This window comes from Tenrec ecaudatus, chromosome 14, assembly GCF_050624435.1.
Source record: "Tenrec ecaudatus isolate mTenEca1 chromosome 14, mTenEca1.hap1, whole genome shotgun sequence".
In the NCBI taxonomy this organism is placed as follows: Eukaryota; Metazoa; Chordata; class Mammalia; order Afrosoricida; family Tenrecidae; genus Tenrec; species Tenrec ecaudatus.
The window spans coordinates 70,941,798-70,958,412 of record NC_134543.1 but is presented as its reverse complement, the minus strand read 5'-3'; the positions used below and the strand labels follow the sequence as shown (position 1 = coordinate 70,958,412).

Here is a 16,615-nt window from a genome sequence, read left to right as displayed (position 1 = left end):
CTGGGCTGTGGTCAGAAGGAACTCTGAAATAGGGCACTAAGTTGCCTAGGCCCACAGGACTAGACATGAGCTGGCCATGGCAGCTACAATATAAGGCCAAGTGCAGAGGCAGGCCTGGCCGCCGTGACCTGGAGGATGTTCACAACTCTTGCTTCTTGTAGGGTGCATGCTGGGCAGTCTGCACACACCTGCAGTGCTTAGGTCCTCCCCACTATGCACAGGGAGTTCTCTGCCAGACAAAACCCATTATAGGCATTTTGGGGTCATGGAAGGGATAAGCCAGGGCTATTCAATTTGAAAATATTGTGAGAACAGGAGAGGAAGGGACCCTAGAGATGGGGTGGAGGGAGGGCTTGGGGCATCCTGGCTCTACAAGATTGGGCAGTCCTCCCTTGAGGGCAGCAGTGGGGGCTGAGCACTCTGGAGACAACTGTGGCAGGTGATGTTAGCAGGGGCCCAGGCCTGGCAGGACATTCACGTTATAGGCGAGGTCTCATGGTCACACAGTGATCTGGTCATTGGAACCTAACCATGTCCATAAGTGAGGACTGGCTTTGGAGCACATTTTCTTGTTTCCACCTTTCTTTTTTTAAATTAATAAATCATTTTATTGGGGGCTTTTACAGGTCTTAAAACAATCCATACAACACGTTTGTACATATGTTGTTGCCATCATTTTCAAAACATTTTCTTTCTGCTTGAGCCCTTGATATTAGTTCATTTCCCCCTCCCCACCCTCCCTGACCCTTCCACTTTTATGGACCCTTGATAAATTAGGTTACTATTATTTTCATATCTTAAATATTTTAAAGATTATTATTATTTTCACACCCAGTGTCTCCCTTTGCCCACCTTTCTGTTGTTCATCCCCCTTGGGGGTGGGGGTGGGGGGATCCATCAATCACTGTAGTCGGTTCTTGGGCTACAGTGGTATCCGCAAGGTCAGCAATTAGAAACCACCAGCAGCTCTGCAGGATTCAGCCTGGGCTTTCTACTCCCATAAACAGCCAGAAACCCGCTGCGGGTCACTAGAGTCAAATTGGACGCGGTAGCGGTGAGGGTTTTCTGTTTGTTTGTTTAAGTAAAGCCATTAAACTCCAGTGTAAGCCAATGTCGCACTACAGCACAATGTGGTTTTGGATGTAAATCAATGAGCAGTTTCATTAGCACAACTAATTATTTCTTACCTGGCCGCGGCTTCTTCCCTCTCTTTTCGATGTTGTTCTGCCTTTAACTCCCGAAACTCCTGTTTTGCTTGTCGTAATACATCAACATAATCCTCAATGAAATCCCTCGTAGAAACCAGAGTAAGCAGCTTCCCACAGAGAGCATGAAGTATCTTCATTTTTTCCCCTGTCAAAAAATGGGCAATTGACTTACATTCCTTATGGCCAGCTGCTTAGCTTTCTGGGTGCCACAGGGCAGGAAAGTGCTGCAAAAAGTCCACCTTGCCCAGTTTACCTGGTGTCAGATCATACACGGACGTGCTTGACAGCTTCTTCACTAGGCCGGGATTGCTCAAGCGAAGCTCCATACAGGCATCATCGGTGGCGTCAAACCCTCCTCGCTTCTGATACCTGTACTTTGCATTTGCTGCAGTCACATCAGCACCTGAAGCTAAGATGTGCAGTCTCAGGATTTCCGAAAGAGTGCAGCTGTCAAGGTCCAAGCTTTTCAAACTGCAGCCTAGTTATTAAAAACGAGACAGCAGCTCAGAATAGACAGTAAATACTCAGCCACGCAAAATGCACCTTTATAAAATTAGACAGAAAAGGCCGAGCAGAAAAAGAAAGCCCACACATACCCTGGTGCAACTGTGGCCAGGCAGCTGCCAGAGATGCAACTGCAGACAGTGCAGATCGTGTGGGGTCTGCGTCTTCATCCAAAGCCTCGGTTAAATCTTTAAGGAAATAAATACTTTATTCTAGCGTAAATCAAAGCTTCAGTGTTTGGGAATAATGCCCTTCTAAAATGATGAAACAAACAGCAAACAGCTTAGCATTCAGGAACCTCAAAAGAAACACTAAGTACAACAACACTGTTCACATTCTGCCTAGTCTCCACCTACAGCTATAACCTACAACATGCACTACACACTAACATCTCCCCTACTTAACACAGAAAGGGCAATTTCCATGCTAACCAACAAGATGCACTTAACACATTCCAAAATAAAAGTAAAGAGAACTTTACAAATGAAAAATGCCCCTTCATACAATATAACCTTAGAAAAATCTACTTTGAACACCAAGATCTATTTAAAAATATCCAGTCATCTGCCAACAGTTAAGACTGAAACAAGCAAAGTGCAAGTTGAGATAATCACATTATCAGCACAAATGAAAGGCTAAAGAGCGATAACCGTCACGGACTCGTTTCCTTCACTAAAGTTCCCTGCTTTCCCTTTGAAAACCCTCAATCTAAAACACAATGGATGGATGCCCTGTATTTTCCAAATACATCGAGGTCGCTTTGAAGACACTGAACTTACAAAGAGCAAATCCAGTGGCACAAACGCCCTGCAAGTCTTGGTGGTGTAATGGACTACACGCTGGGCTGTAAACACAGGTCAGCAGTTTGAATCCACCAGCTGCTCCGAGGGAGAGCGTGTGGCTTTCTACTCCCCCAGTCACAGTCACAGTTTGGAAACTCACAGGGGCCTTTCCACCCTGTCTCACAGCATCACTATGAGTCGCAATCGATTCGATGGCAGTGAGTTTGGTTTTGAGTTTATAATATTTTAAGTTGAACAAAAACATATTAGCCATAAAACGTATAGGGGAAAACCCCTGTTGAATCACAGTTCATCAGAAAACTTTAGACTAAAAATCAAGCAAGACACATTCCTGGTTTAGCTATGCCAGTACCTAGCCATGTAAGCCTTTAGACAAGTCACTCTTCTTAGAGGAGGACGTTAATCCAGACCACCGGTTCTCTAGCTCTTCAAGTCCTATCGGTCTTGGGAGCCCAAGAAAAAAGACATAAAAAATACCCTCCTCCTTAAAGTGGGGAACAGAGATGAGCATCGCGCTTCATCTTTCCGACTCTCCTGCAACGGCACCAAGGAAGTGGGAGGGTCCCTGGCTTGGAGCTTCTGTAGGAGCTTCCGGAACCTTTGTACTCCACATGACTCCCTCCCCCACAAGTTCACAGGCGGGTAAAATAACCCTTGGAGAACAGCGAAACTATTCTTTTGGGATGAAGGCAGTTATGGGAACATGTCTACTAACAATCACTGACACTTTAAAAACTTACACTTAGAGCAAAAAGGAACACAGGAGGGTAAGAGGTAAAAAAGGAGAAGTTATCTGACTAGACTTTGAGTATTTGCTGAAGTTACTTTCACCAGGAATCTATCCCACCAGGGAAATATCAGACCTACATCAGTTTGAATTTTCATGTTTCCTACAGCACCACATTAAATTGATAGGCACTCTCAAAGTCGTAACACTCTTAAACACCACCGGTGAAAATGTGCTTGCTGAACTCCGTTGCAGTAATTACCGTACTCAATCTACACTACACAGAGGAAGTTAGATATCCTGGGACACGTGAACAACCAATGACATTACAATTTACTTTTAATTGTGTTACATACAAGGGGCTTCAAAGTGTTTGCGGAGAAAACAAAAGGATGACGGAACGTTTCCACAGACTTGTCAAAGCCCATTTGTTATTCTATTACCTGCCAAATGAAAAGTGAGATGTTTGACTCTCTTTATACAGAGTCACTTGGGTACATCACAACAAGAGTACACAGACCAATTGTATCCAGGAGGTCACTACATTTGTCTTCGTCATAGTCTAGAATTAGGCACACTTCCAACACTGAACAACGATATCCCAGAAAATGTGCCAAACTACTCAATGCAGGAGGACACTCTTGTTCTCATAAACTGAAGAACTGTTTAAGCTTATGATGAGACTAAAGACGAGGACTATACCAGTACATACAAATTTAAAGATTACTGGGCAAAATTTTAAGATGTGATATAAAAACAGAGATCAAAGGCCAAAGAAAACAGATCTCCTTCAGAACAGCTTAATTTTATAGGTAATGATTTGGCAACAAATAATAAAAATCTGAATTTCTTTGCCATATTATGAGGCAATGTAGCATATAGTTATTACGATACTCTAGACAAGACTGCCTGGAGTTTGTATCTCAGCCCTCATAAGCCATGTGTCTTCGACAACTTAATAACCGAAAGTTGTGTCACACAAGTTCTGTAATTTTCAGTAAATAAGCTCACTAAACTAGTTGTCCTAACTAAGATAACTCACTCTGTATTAGTTCTCCTTTGTTAGAAGTAACTTTATTGATATGACCAGCTAAAAAATAAGTACAAGAGTACTGATTTGCTTATGAAAATTCAATTATTCACAGGAAGATAGTGGGAATTTTCTTTGGTAGCAGAGAAGGGAGGAAAAAAATGAAGCTAGATGCAAGGAAAACATCTTGGGCCCTTACCAAGGCTGAAATAACCATGTAAAAATGTGGCTTCAGAGATACAGACTGTGATGGAAGACAGTTCTGTACAGGAGCAGAGATATAAAAATATGATCAAAGCATGGACAAAAATTTAATAGTAAAACCAATAGTCATTTAGATCCTCCCCCCAGACGAGGTGATTTTTTTTTATTAAAAGATCATTTTATTGGGGGCTCTTACAACTCTTATTGCAATCCATACATCAAGTGCATCAGGCATATTTGTACATATGTTGCCATCATCATTTTCTAGACATTTGTTTTCTATTGAGCTTTGGTATCAACTCAACACTAGCTGATTTTCCAACACAATTTCTCACCTTTTCTAAAAATCAAGACTTCTAAAATGGCAAAATTCATTACTAAAATTGTGAGTTAAACAGAACCTGATCAATGAGTCAATAATTTTATTCTTTATTAATATAACCTAATAAGTAAGAGAAGGAATAGTTGCTATACACTGACTTAAAAATTTAATTTTTAATGCTGGTACCTGTCTCCTCAGAGAATCTTTACATATTTCATAAATATATATTTATCCATCTATCTTTGCTTTTGTAAAATGGCTGTTCGTGTTTGTTTACTACTCGATTTTTTGCTATTCTCACACACGCGGTCCTGTTTGACTGACTTAACTGAGCGGCAGCAGGCCACCTAGGTGATAGGGCTGGGACAGGGTGAGATCCTTAAGGTCGGTCATCAATCACACAAGCTGCATAAAAACCAAGGGTTTAAAATCAACTCACAACACGCTGCTGCTAAGTGACTCAGAAATGAGACCTGAACAACTCTATTTTAAAAATACCCTTCAAAACTAGAAAGCTACTCTCAGTACAATCAACAACACTTTGAACTCTGACCTTTGGTGTCAGCATCAGTTATTTGCTCTTTGGCTACTTCCTCTTCTTCTTCAGCTATCGCCTGGAAGATGGCAGTCAGGAAGAAAAAAAGCAATTCACATAGTGGGCCTTCACTGTCATTTCCTACAAGAGCTTCCTCTAACACTTCTGTGAATAAAATGTTTAAAATGAATTTAAAGTTCTGTTCACATACTATAAAAACAACTCCATTGGATTAACAAACATTTAATCAATAGTCCCTGTATTTTTTTTAAATGTCCATTTAATGAAAGTAGAACAAAAGTTAAAAACCAACTGGTAATAATCACAGTAAATAAAAACATAAGCCAAAATCATCACATTCAAGAAAGTCAAAATAGCCTTAGTAGACCAATTTTTCCCATCTAAGATTAACGTTAATATTTAAAGTAGGGCACATTTAAAACTGTATTCTAACATGATTAGCAATGCAAAAATTTCAGAAACCACTGTCACTCTATTTCTGAGAGCTACGTGGGACATTACAATTGAACAAATAGTACGACAGGAGGTAATCGCCAGCTTAAAGTTCTAACCTTAAGTTTGCATCTGGTTCATTCTACCTAAGCGTCTACCTCAGCTTACCTCAACCCGGTTTATTTAGACCCCTTTCCTCTGTTAAGGTACCTATCTCACAAAGAGAAACTGAGAGAATTTGAAGCTTTCTGAAGAATACATTCTTATAAACATAAGAGTGATGTGCTAATTCTGTCTTTTGAGGCTCTCTACCAAGGTCTTACGGGAGGCCTGGTGGCACTGCGGGTTAGGCTCTGGGCTGCTAACTGCAAGGTTGGTCGTTGAAGCCCTACCAGGAGCTCCATGGTGACATGAGGCTGTCTGCTCCTGTAGACATGAGCATCTCAGAGACCTTTCATGAGCAGAGATTGACTTCATGGCAGTGGGTACACAGATCTTAAGAAACGGAGTTTGCTATTTGGCATCTAAAGATCTAAAATGTGATCTAAATTCTTCCTCATAGTAATTTAATTGTTATAAATTATGTTTATACAAAGTACAAGTCTGCAAGTGCACAGGCAAAACTAATCTACAAATAAAAGGTAGGAATAATTTGTCTCCAAATACGACTGGCATAAATTCTAATCTTTCTGCACTCACATGACACCTCTCTTTCAAGAAGTGAGGTCTACTCTTTCACCCCCTTGAATCTGGGCTGGCCTGTAGCTGTGCTGCCCAATGGGGAATTGAGATGGCACTGGGTCCTTCTAGGCCATTCTTCAAGAGGGCTGACAGCTTGAGCTCTTGGAGCCCTCTGCTCTCACACAGGAAGTGCAGGCTCTTCTGCTGGTTACACAGGGGAGCACCAAGGCACCAGACATGCATGATCAGAACCCATCTTGAACATCTTGCTGGTCAAGCCATCAGTTGGCTCCAGTCCCAGCCACTTTTTTAATGATAACCCACAGAGACCCTAAAGAAGAACTGGAAAGCTATTACCTGCAGGACCTTGAGGTAACTTAGCTCTTTTAAGCCACACAGCAATAAGTAGTAACTGAAGCACTTGCCTAGAGTGACTCCCTCAGGAAACTCATCTTGAAGATCAAAAAGTTCCCCAAATGCATGAAGGAACTCCAAAACCATAAGAGCATCACCAAAGATTTCGGGCGGTAGTCTAGTTTTCACTGGAGTTGGTTCTGGAAGTTCCTGCAAAATCAAGTAAAAGAAATCTTGAAAGTTAGACAAAATACATTATAAAGATTATTCCATGTAGATTAGTGGTTCTTGTTTTTTTTTTATTAGTGATTCTTAATCCTAAATGTTTATCAATACTACCTTCAAACTTTATAAATTATAGATGTCTTGGCTTTATCCAACTTTACTACATCCCTGGTGACTTGTCCCTGTCACAAGTGAAGTATAACCGTAGGCTGAAGGGTGTGTGTCTAAGACTGCATTACTAGTTAGGAGTTCTTCATCTATATTCTAAGGTCAAAGCATTCGCTTGCTAAATGTTCCAATATTATCTCTAGATTGAGAATAGAACTGACCCACGACCACTGCTTTAAAAATGATTCTACACGTGGACATAGGTGAGGTTGACTTGGACGCTAGTCACACGTGGAGGAAGGCAGACTCCTTACATAGCACATCCATGGGTGCTTACTGAATTACCAAGAATCACACAAAACGGTCACTCTTTGCTGCAGAATAAGAATCATTATCAAAACCAGTTATTCCAATATTGAATATTAACTTAATCAGCTTGTTTTCTCTCGGTTAAGTCTCAAGAAAAAGGGAAGGGAAGTTTCATCAGTAAAGCTCGACAAACACAACATGCTAGTACCTTAAGATCATCACACTCCATATCTTCTCTAGGTTTACTCCACTGCTTTAAATGTTCCATGTATTTTCGCTTTTCTTCACGTAACTTCTCTCTTTCCTAAGACAGGTTAATAAAAACTCTTATAAACCTTTTAAAGAAATTCTTCACACAGTAAATGGCAGAGCTATTTACTCTTATGATCTCATTTCCTTTCTTCATTGATAGATTAGTTTCATTTACTTGTCTACTTGTTGGCTTTCTTGAGGCTGTTATTCTAAATCACAGGTTCTCAAACGGATTTGGCCTACTGACCCCATTTCAGGAAAATAAAAATTACTCAGTGCCCCCCTGGCAATTAAAAACTTTTGGACTATATGCCATAATCCAGGAACGTTCCAGTGCCCCAGCCTTGCCCCCACAGGGCAGTGTAGTCCCCTTTGGGAAACACTGGTCTAAATCCATGGTTGCTCGTGTGGTCTCCAAACCAGCAGCATCAGTATCCCAAAGCTCTGGGACTCAGATTCAGCGCTGCGTGTTTTAGTCAGCCTTGAGGTGATCCTGATGCATGCGAGAGTTAGATGTACTCATCATAACAACAATATCTATCTGACAGAATGGTTACAAAGAAGGAAAATGCCTGGCACACAGGAGTTCCTGAGTGAACATACACTAACATTACAGTTGACTCTTGAGTCACAGGGATTTGAATTGTGTCGGTCTCCTTCACAAGCGGACTTTCTCTGTTAAATGTCATGAAGTTAATCATCTTCTGCTCGAGTGTTTGGTCTCTCTAGTAACTATTAGAGTAAAAAGCGATCTCTTTCAGTTGTCAAGTATTTTCATATTCAGAGGAATACTGTAAGGCCCGAATAACACCAGGGGACCCATACTTGTGCCACTGGCAATGCTGGAAGCGCTTCCCAAGAAGCAAAGGCACAGCATTGTAAGAAAGAGCTGAATTGCTTCCTATGGACTGTAGACTGAGCTCCGCAGCTACGGTTTCAGGACGCTTTAAGATAAACAAATCCAGCACAAGGACCATCATCCAAAAAAGAAAAGGAAATTTGAGAAACTATTCCTGCAGGTAGTCCACAGGCCCCAATTCTGCTTTGCAAAATAGTTTATTTTGCAAAATAGTTTTTGGGAAGTCAAAAGTTACACATGGATTTTCTTTCTTTTTAAAAAAAATCATTTTATTGGGGGCTCGTACAACTCATCACAATCCATACATCCACAGAATTTTCTTAACCTCAATGTTGTTCAGGGTCAAATGTAATTCATGTCTGCCTATAGCAATCCTCTCTTTGCTTCCTATCAATTAGAACTGACAAGGGGAAAAATGATTAGACTGCCTAAAGTGAAATCTTCACCTTATATTTCCAATACATTTATCTTTTTCATAACTCATTTGAACTTGTAACAGCCTGGAGACACACAGAGGGTACAGAGGGTGAAACAGTAATACAGGATTGTTTGGTAGGCCTCTCTACATTTTCTGAAGTAGATAAGTGTGATAGTTTCCAGTCCTCCTTGCTCTGCCAGTACCTGTGAATACGCACAGAAACCTGGAAAAGGGCTTTGGAGAAAGCACAGTAACCAGCTGTAGGATTCTTTAAGGAATGATGATAATCAAGATTTGCTGAAACACCAGTTATTATAAAACTGAAAACCAAACTCACTGCCATTGAGTTGATTCCAACTCATAGCGACCCTATAGGACTCTGTAAATTGTTTATGGGAATAAAGCCTCATCTTTCTCCTGGGTAGACTGGTGGTTTCAAACTGCTGACCTTGCGCAGCCAACTGATAACCAGTACAACACCAGGGTTCCTCTGCAAAACAATCTAATTTTTTAACCACGTATTTTATCCTTAAAAGTTTTACACATACCCCTGTCTAAATTTGGAAGTCTAAGTAATAATTCTGTATTTTCAGAATTGCATTTTAAAAGAGGTATAAAGGTGCATATGAGGGGTACCCAAAAAAACCTCAGAATTTCCCCCAAAAGTTATGTATTTAAATTTTTTTTCTTTAAAATCGTATTTATTTATTTATCTTTTTTTATTTTTTATAAAACAAGCTCATCACCTTCAAAGTACTCTTCATTACACTTGATACGTTTGTCAAATCTGAGATTCCATTCTTGGAAACATTTTCCAAACTCATTTGTTTGGATGGCTGACAGCACCTCCCCTCATTTTTTTCTTCACCTCTCCTACATTGTCAAATTGCTGTCCTTTCACATCCCTCTTCAATTGAGGAAACAAAAAGAAGTTGCAAGGACAGAGGTTAGGCGAATAAGGTGCAAGGGGAAAGAAAGGCTTGATGGGTTTTGTTTTGTTGTTTTGTTTTTTTTTACCAAAAAAACGGTTGCACTGAGATGGCTGCATGAGCAGGTGCATTGTTGTGGTGATAAAACCAGTCCCCCATCTGCCAGATAGCAGGCCTTTTTGTTACACATTGTTATGCAATCTTTCCAGAACCTCCCAACAGAAAGCTTGATTATAAGTCTGACCTGGTAGAACAAACTCCAAATGCACTATGAATAGACATTTTCCTCCATTCAGAAGCTGACGGAGGTCCAGAACGAGGTTTGTCATCAATCAGCATTTCACCTTTTTGAAATGAGAGACTCGCCCACTTGAGTTTTTCCCCTAGTGCTGTCCTTATAAGCTGGGTTCAACAGCACAACAATTTCTGCAGTATCTCTCTCCCCTTTCCCCCCACCCCCCAAGCACAAGAAACAAAACTTCACAGCCGCATGCTGTTCTCTTAAATTGGCCATCATAAAAACAAGGTTTGTGCGAAACTACTTTTAAGAAGAAAATTTACTGAGACCAGAAAGAACCTTCCCAGGCAATGCCACTGGGTGCACCAACTCACAGGGAGTTTCTCACCTAAAGGGGAAAACGCATACTAAGATCCACCCAGTGGAGGATTTTTCCGTTTTTGGGGGGAAGTACCCCCTTTAGATCCATTTGAAGCTTACACCATTCATTACATTTTTCAAGAAGAGAAACCAATGCTGTTTATCAGTGCTCTAAGCATAACTCTACCTTTGAATGAAAGGAAAGGCAGTTGAAATTTAATTTAACTTGAATATGAGAAGCTATCGTATTCAAATGAGTACCTTTTCTCTTTCTATTTTAAGTCTTTCTTTTTCTTCTTTCTTCTTTAATCTCTCTTCTTCAACAATTTTTTTCAATTCTTCCCTCTTTTTCTCTTTATCTTCCTTTTCTTTCTTTTTTGCTTCCAGGGCATCTGCTTTTTCTCTTTTTAATTTCGCCTTTTCAGAAGCTGTAGAGGTCAAACAAATTGGCTTTGTTAATATAACCAAAAAGCTATCTGAAATATTTTGATTTTTAAATGAGGCAGATTAACAGTGGTTGTAATTTCCTTGTTCCAGCAGCTGAGACAAGGCAAGTTGACTAGGTGTAGGGCGTTGCACTGGGAATCTCTGAGAGCCCTACAATCAAAGCAGGGCCCGGCAGCGAGCTGCCACCTTCTGAGAACTACTAATTTTGAATCTTCATTTTAAAATATTCCAAGTGATCAATCAGTTCACTCACATTTAGGAAACAGTGATGGCCTCTGATAGTTTTCAAGCCTAGGAAACACCAACTTGTGTTGACTTTAGCATTATATCAATTTAGTGGGGATATGCTATGCTTTGAAATAACATTTTAAGAGATGAACAGGTCTCATTTATCTTAAAAGAGTTATCTGAGGGCGAAAAGGCTAACTACATAAAAACAATAAGCCAGGAAAAGTTAATTTTAGAAACATGCCCCACCCTGCACCAGTAACAATAAATGTCCTTTCTTATAATTAAACCACATTTGGAGTATGTTGAGACTTACCCAATGATTTCATCTCTTCTTGTTTTAGAATTTTGTCTCTTTCTTTGTTAGCTTTGCTCCTATATCCTGTAACAGCTGGTTTGTTAGCAATGACCTCCTCCTGAAAAACAAGAAGCTAAAGTTGTAGAACAACATCTACAAACTGCTAATCTGTCTTGTCTAGTAAAAAAAAATATATATATGCCTCCAATTTTAGTACAAGAACTTCCCAGGACAAACAACTGACAGACAAGACAGAAAGGCAGGGAGGGAAAAAGTGTGTGTGTGTGTGTGTGTGTGTGTGTGTGTGTGTGTGTGTGTGTAGGCACCATGAGGGAGAGCACATGATTTAAAAATGTGCGCTACAGAAAGAAAAATAAATCTTCCAATTATCTTACCAACAAGACAGTGTAAATAAAGCACTAAAAAAGCAGAGGAAAGACATGACACATTCTTGCGGCCAATATAAAACAATGCTTACATTTATTTTCACTTTATATCTTATGAGAATAATGTCTCCATCTTGCTTATGATATTATTACCTGTTTATCTTTTCAATGTAATAAAACATAAATTTATTTGAATATATGAAAACCTAGTATGGGCCAGGCACTATACTAACCACATGGTGCAGAAAATAGAAATACAAAACAAAGTAAACCCACTTATTACACTGAAAATTATTTGTAACAGTGAAACAAGCTTCATTTAGGATAGAAAATTCCTTTAAGTGTGCCCCTGAGAAAATCTTGAACAAAGAGTAACCAACAGGCAACAGGAAAAAGAGAGGAACAAGATCCTGAAAGAGATTTTTAAAAGACTTGCTTACTGTATATTAGTTACATCGGTTTGGTGAACTCCAGAAATTGTCAGTCTCTGTTCCTTGAATTGGGGAAATGGGGGTGACATAAGGGAGGGCTGGGTAGGGGCTGGGAGAGACTCCTGATTGCCAGAGAGTCAATTCTGACTCCTAGAGACCCTATAGGATATGGTAGAACGGCCCCAGTGGGCAATTCTTTATGAGAGTAGAAAGCCCCAACTTTCTCCTGTGGAGTGACTGGTGCTTTTGAACTGCTGACTCTTTGGCTGGCAGCCGACCTGTAAGCACTATACCACCAGGGCTCCTCTGTTAAAGGTTTGGAGACGTTAAATCGGGAAGTGAGAAGAAAACAGATAACACCTAATCTATATTGTCCTTCTATTCTAATACGAGCATTCCTTCCCCTTGCATTTTCATAGTTTATTTTTTAATTTAAAAAAATCATTTTATTGGGGGCTCTTACCACAATCCACACAGATATCCATTGTGTCAAGCACAATTGTACATTTGTTGCCATCATCATTCTCAAACCATTTTCTTTCTACTTGAGCCCTTGACATCAGCTCCTCTTTTCATAGTTTTCTTTTGGGAAGATGTATTTTGCATTCTAAGGCTTCATTCATTATATATGAACTTTGAATCAGTACCTTGCCATTTGCTGGGATTAAGGTCGCCATTTGGGGGTTAAAGTCTATTTTCAGTTTCTATGTGAGATAAATAGCTTTAAGTATGTTGCATTTGTTTATGGAAAGCACATTTCAATGTGAAGGCTGTTTTAGTATTGTTTTATTGTACAAAGAAATTAAGGTGGTCCCAAGAAGAACTACAGCATGCTCTGCCTCATTTCCCATGACACTCCTTTTATGTACTTACAGGGTCACTGTGACTTGGAACCGATATGAGAACAAAAGGTCTGGGTTTATTCTACACTACTCACTGAGGTCATAAAAATGAGTTCCTTACAAACTTTGTGATGTTGTCTTCTGTCTTAATACTTTTCCTGTTTCTTTATCTCATCACTAGAAATCTTCTATTTTCTCCAGTTCAAGCATTATTGCTTTCTTAAAGCCCTCTCTAATCTCCCTTAGTTAAAATTGATTGCTCTTTCATAATTCAGCCCCTAAATTCCATCGTGCCATACATGTCAGCAATTGCTTACTTGTCTGTGTTTTTGCTTTGGTATAAAACCCATGTCAGGAGAGGCTAACGTCTTATTCATACCTGAAACGTCTACAAGGCTCACCGATAGGCAGTTAATCTACAGAGTACACCCATGTTTTTTAAAAGAAAGTTGATTCCTATGAGCTATGGGAATAAAGGAAAATATTGCTCTTGATTTTGAATACAATTTGAGAACCAAATGTAGTTTTTATCTATTTCCTACTTACCTGACTAACAGATATTCTTTTGGGAGGTCTGCCTCTTCTTCTGCTAGTAGGACTAAAGATAAACGTGGGTGGATCATCAGGGAAGAAATAAGAAAAATCTTGTTCTTCTATTTTATATGATGAAAGAGTTGAGGCCTTCATAAAAAAGACAGGGCACAGTAACAACACATGAGTACACAGATTCACTCTAACAAGTCATATGACATCATGAAAGACCAGCTCAAAGCATTGGAATGGTATGTATTATTATATACTGACAAAATCTGGTTGGTTCACTCAGACTTTTAAAAAACTATTTACGGTAATCAGCTTACCAGAAAGTAAGTGTCAATTCAAACAATTACTTCACCACAAAGTATCTCAAGAGAGTTTATCATTTTTGAATCCAGAACTATTCAAAAATGACATGCATGTCAATATATTTGTTTTGCTTTGACTTATCCTATTGACGATGTAGATAATTAATATATTTACCATTAAAAGGTCTGCTGGAGTAATCCAGTATATTCCTATTTGCCCCAACTATTTCCCAACTACTGAATATTAAGATTTTTCCTCCCTCGTTTGTAGTGATAGCCCAAGAGTTCTTCCACTTATTTTGTATCCACAACTTGTTCACATCTTTCATCTATAGTCCAATCTTGAATTTTTGTTTTTGATGAGCAATTCTGTGGATATTTTTTTCAATGACCAAGATTATCATTCTTCTTCATTCACACATTTCAAGAAATATACAGAAAATGACATAAAATGCTAAATTATTAACAAAATATAAAAAAACTTTATAGTAAATCTATTATAATTAATCAAGAAGCTGTTAATACTTTATATTAAAACACATTCCATGAATATGATAATCTATAATCCCACAAAACCACCAGGAGCACAGAATTACCAATCACTATGAACAGAAGCAACTCAGTGGCTTTTTTTAAATACTTAAAAAAGGTTAAGAGAGACTTTACTATCAAAGGAAATAGAGGAAAGAGCTAAGAGGCAAAGGGCATTTATAGAGGTCTAAATAAAGGCATGGACATATGCAAATATACTTATATATGATGGGGAAATAAGATCTATGTGCATATATTTATAGGTTAAGTATTAAGGTAGTAGAAGGATATTGGGCCTCCACTCAAGTACTCTCTCAATGCAAGAATACTTTTTTCTATTAAATTGTCATTCTATGATGCTCACGTTCCAGACACAACTACTGAAGACAAAGCGGGTGAATAAGCAAATGTGGTGAAGAAAGCTGATGGTGCCCGGCTATCAAAAGATATAGCTTCTGGTGTCCTTAAAGGCTAGAAGGTAAACAAGCGGCCATCTAGCTCAGAAGCAACAAAGCCCACATGAAAGAAGCAAATCAGCCTGTACGATCACGAAGTGTTGAAGGGATCAGGTATAAGGCATCATCAGAACAAAAAAATCTATCATAGTGAATGTAGGGGGGAGTGCAGAGTAGAGACCCAAAGCCCATTTGTAGGCCGCTGGACATCCCCTTACAGAAGAGTCTCGGGGAGGAGATGAGCCAGTCAGTCGGGTGTGATGTAGCAACGATGAAACATACAACTTTCCTCTAGTTCCTAAATGCTTCCTTCTCTCCCACTATCATGATCCCAATTCTGCCTTACAAATATGGCTAGACCAGAGGATGTACACTGGTACAGATAGGAACTGGAAACACAGGGAATCCAGGGTGGATGAGCCCTTCAGGACCAGGTGTATGAGTGCTGATACTGGGAGGGTGGAGGGAGAGTGGGTTGGAAAGGGAGACCCGATTACAAGGATCTACATGTGACCTCCTCCCTGGGGGATGGACAACAGAAAATCGGGTGAAGGGAGACGACGGACAGTGAAAGATGTTACAAAATAATAATTTATAAATTATCAAGGGTTCATGAGGGAGTGGGAAGTGGGGAAGGAGGGGGAAAAATGAGGACCTGATTCCAGGGGCTTAAGTGGAGAGCAAATGTTTTGAGAATGATGAGGTCAATGAATGTACAAATGTGCTTTACACAGTTGATGTATGTATGGATTGTGATAAGAGTTGTATGAGCCCCTAATAAAACGATTTTAAAAAAAGAGACTTTACTACACTAATTTCCAAAGGTCCTTATTCTCTCTCTCTCTCTTTCTCTCTCTCTCACACACACACCAAACATCTAATGTGTAACATGAGAAGTCTCTTAGCGTGATTTTCTCCCTCTGTTGGTTACATTTAGTATTGGTCTATGACATGTCTAGCTAAGAGGACTGGTTTTAACACTGTTCTTTAAAACTATTATTTAGAACACTAGTACAAAGCTAAAGTTACTCCTCTACGGTACTTTTTCTTCCCCCAAATTTCCACTTATTCTCACCTATGAGAAGGTTGAATATTGGCTCTGAAATACTATTCCTGCAGTTTTATAATTTTAGAACACTGAAATTAATCCTTTATTCCCTCCTTCTTTCAACAAATGCGTTTCACCATTCTGGTTACCTTAATTTTAATGACTCCATCTTGTGGCTCACAGTGCTGCTTAAGGAAAAGCTTTAGTTTATCACGGGAAAACATGTGTTTTCTCCGACTACAGGGGCAAAGGAAGAAGAAAGTATTAGTATTTAAGAATTCAACCTACACTCCATACTTTCTGTAATTTCATAACCTGAATTTCAAGTCTAAGAAATAAAATTAAGTACTCTAATAACATTTATGTATAGAATTTACCAAAAAAATTATATAGAAATAATAGTGCATTATAAAAATCAAAGTGAGTGGATTTATAACAAAAAGTCCCTTACACGGTATGTGTATAAAAATGACCTATTTTGTTGCTAAGGTTCTGACATTTAGAAATAAGTAAACCTAGAAGAAAATATATTACAGTAAGCAGACCAAATTTTATACAATTAGATGATCATGCCTTCAAATATCA

General features: G+C 39.2%; 1 protein-coding gene across 1 annotated transcript in view; it reads right to left on the bottom strand.

Annotated features, from left to right (window-relative positions):
* The window catches only part of BAZ1A (bromodomain adjacent to zinc finger domain 1A), an 83,631-nt gene that overhangs the window by 31,808 nt on the left and 35,208 nt on the right, over nt 1–16,615 (bottom strand). Inside the window, exons 6-15 of the mRNA XM_075532047.1 lie at nt 16,180–16,267; nt 13,698–13,832; nt 11,511–11,610; nt 10,781–10,947; nt 7,672–7,767; nt 6,893–7,031; nt 5,352–5,498; nt 1,805–1,900; nt 1,462–1,686; nt 1,188–1,353 (exon numbers count right to left, since the gene is read on the bottom strand). Of these exons, the coding sequence (XP_075388162.1) occupies nt 1,188–1,353; nt 1,462–1,686; nt 1,805–1,900; nt 5,352–5,498; nt 6,893–7,031; nt 7,672–7,767; nt 10,781–10,947; nt 11,511–11,610; nt 13,698–13,832; nt 16,180–16,267 (1,359 nt within the window). The remainder of the gene's footprint in view (nt 1–1,187; nt 1,354–1,461; nt 1,687–1,804; nt 1,901–5,351; nt 5,499–6,892; nt 7,032–7,671; nt 7,768–10,780; nt 10,948–11,510; nt 11,611–13,697; nt 13,833–16,179; nt 16,268–16,615) is intronic.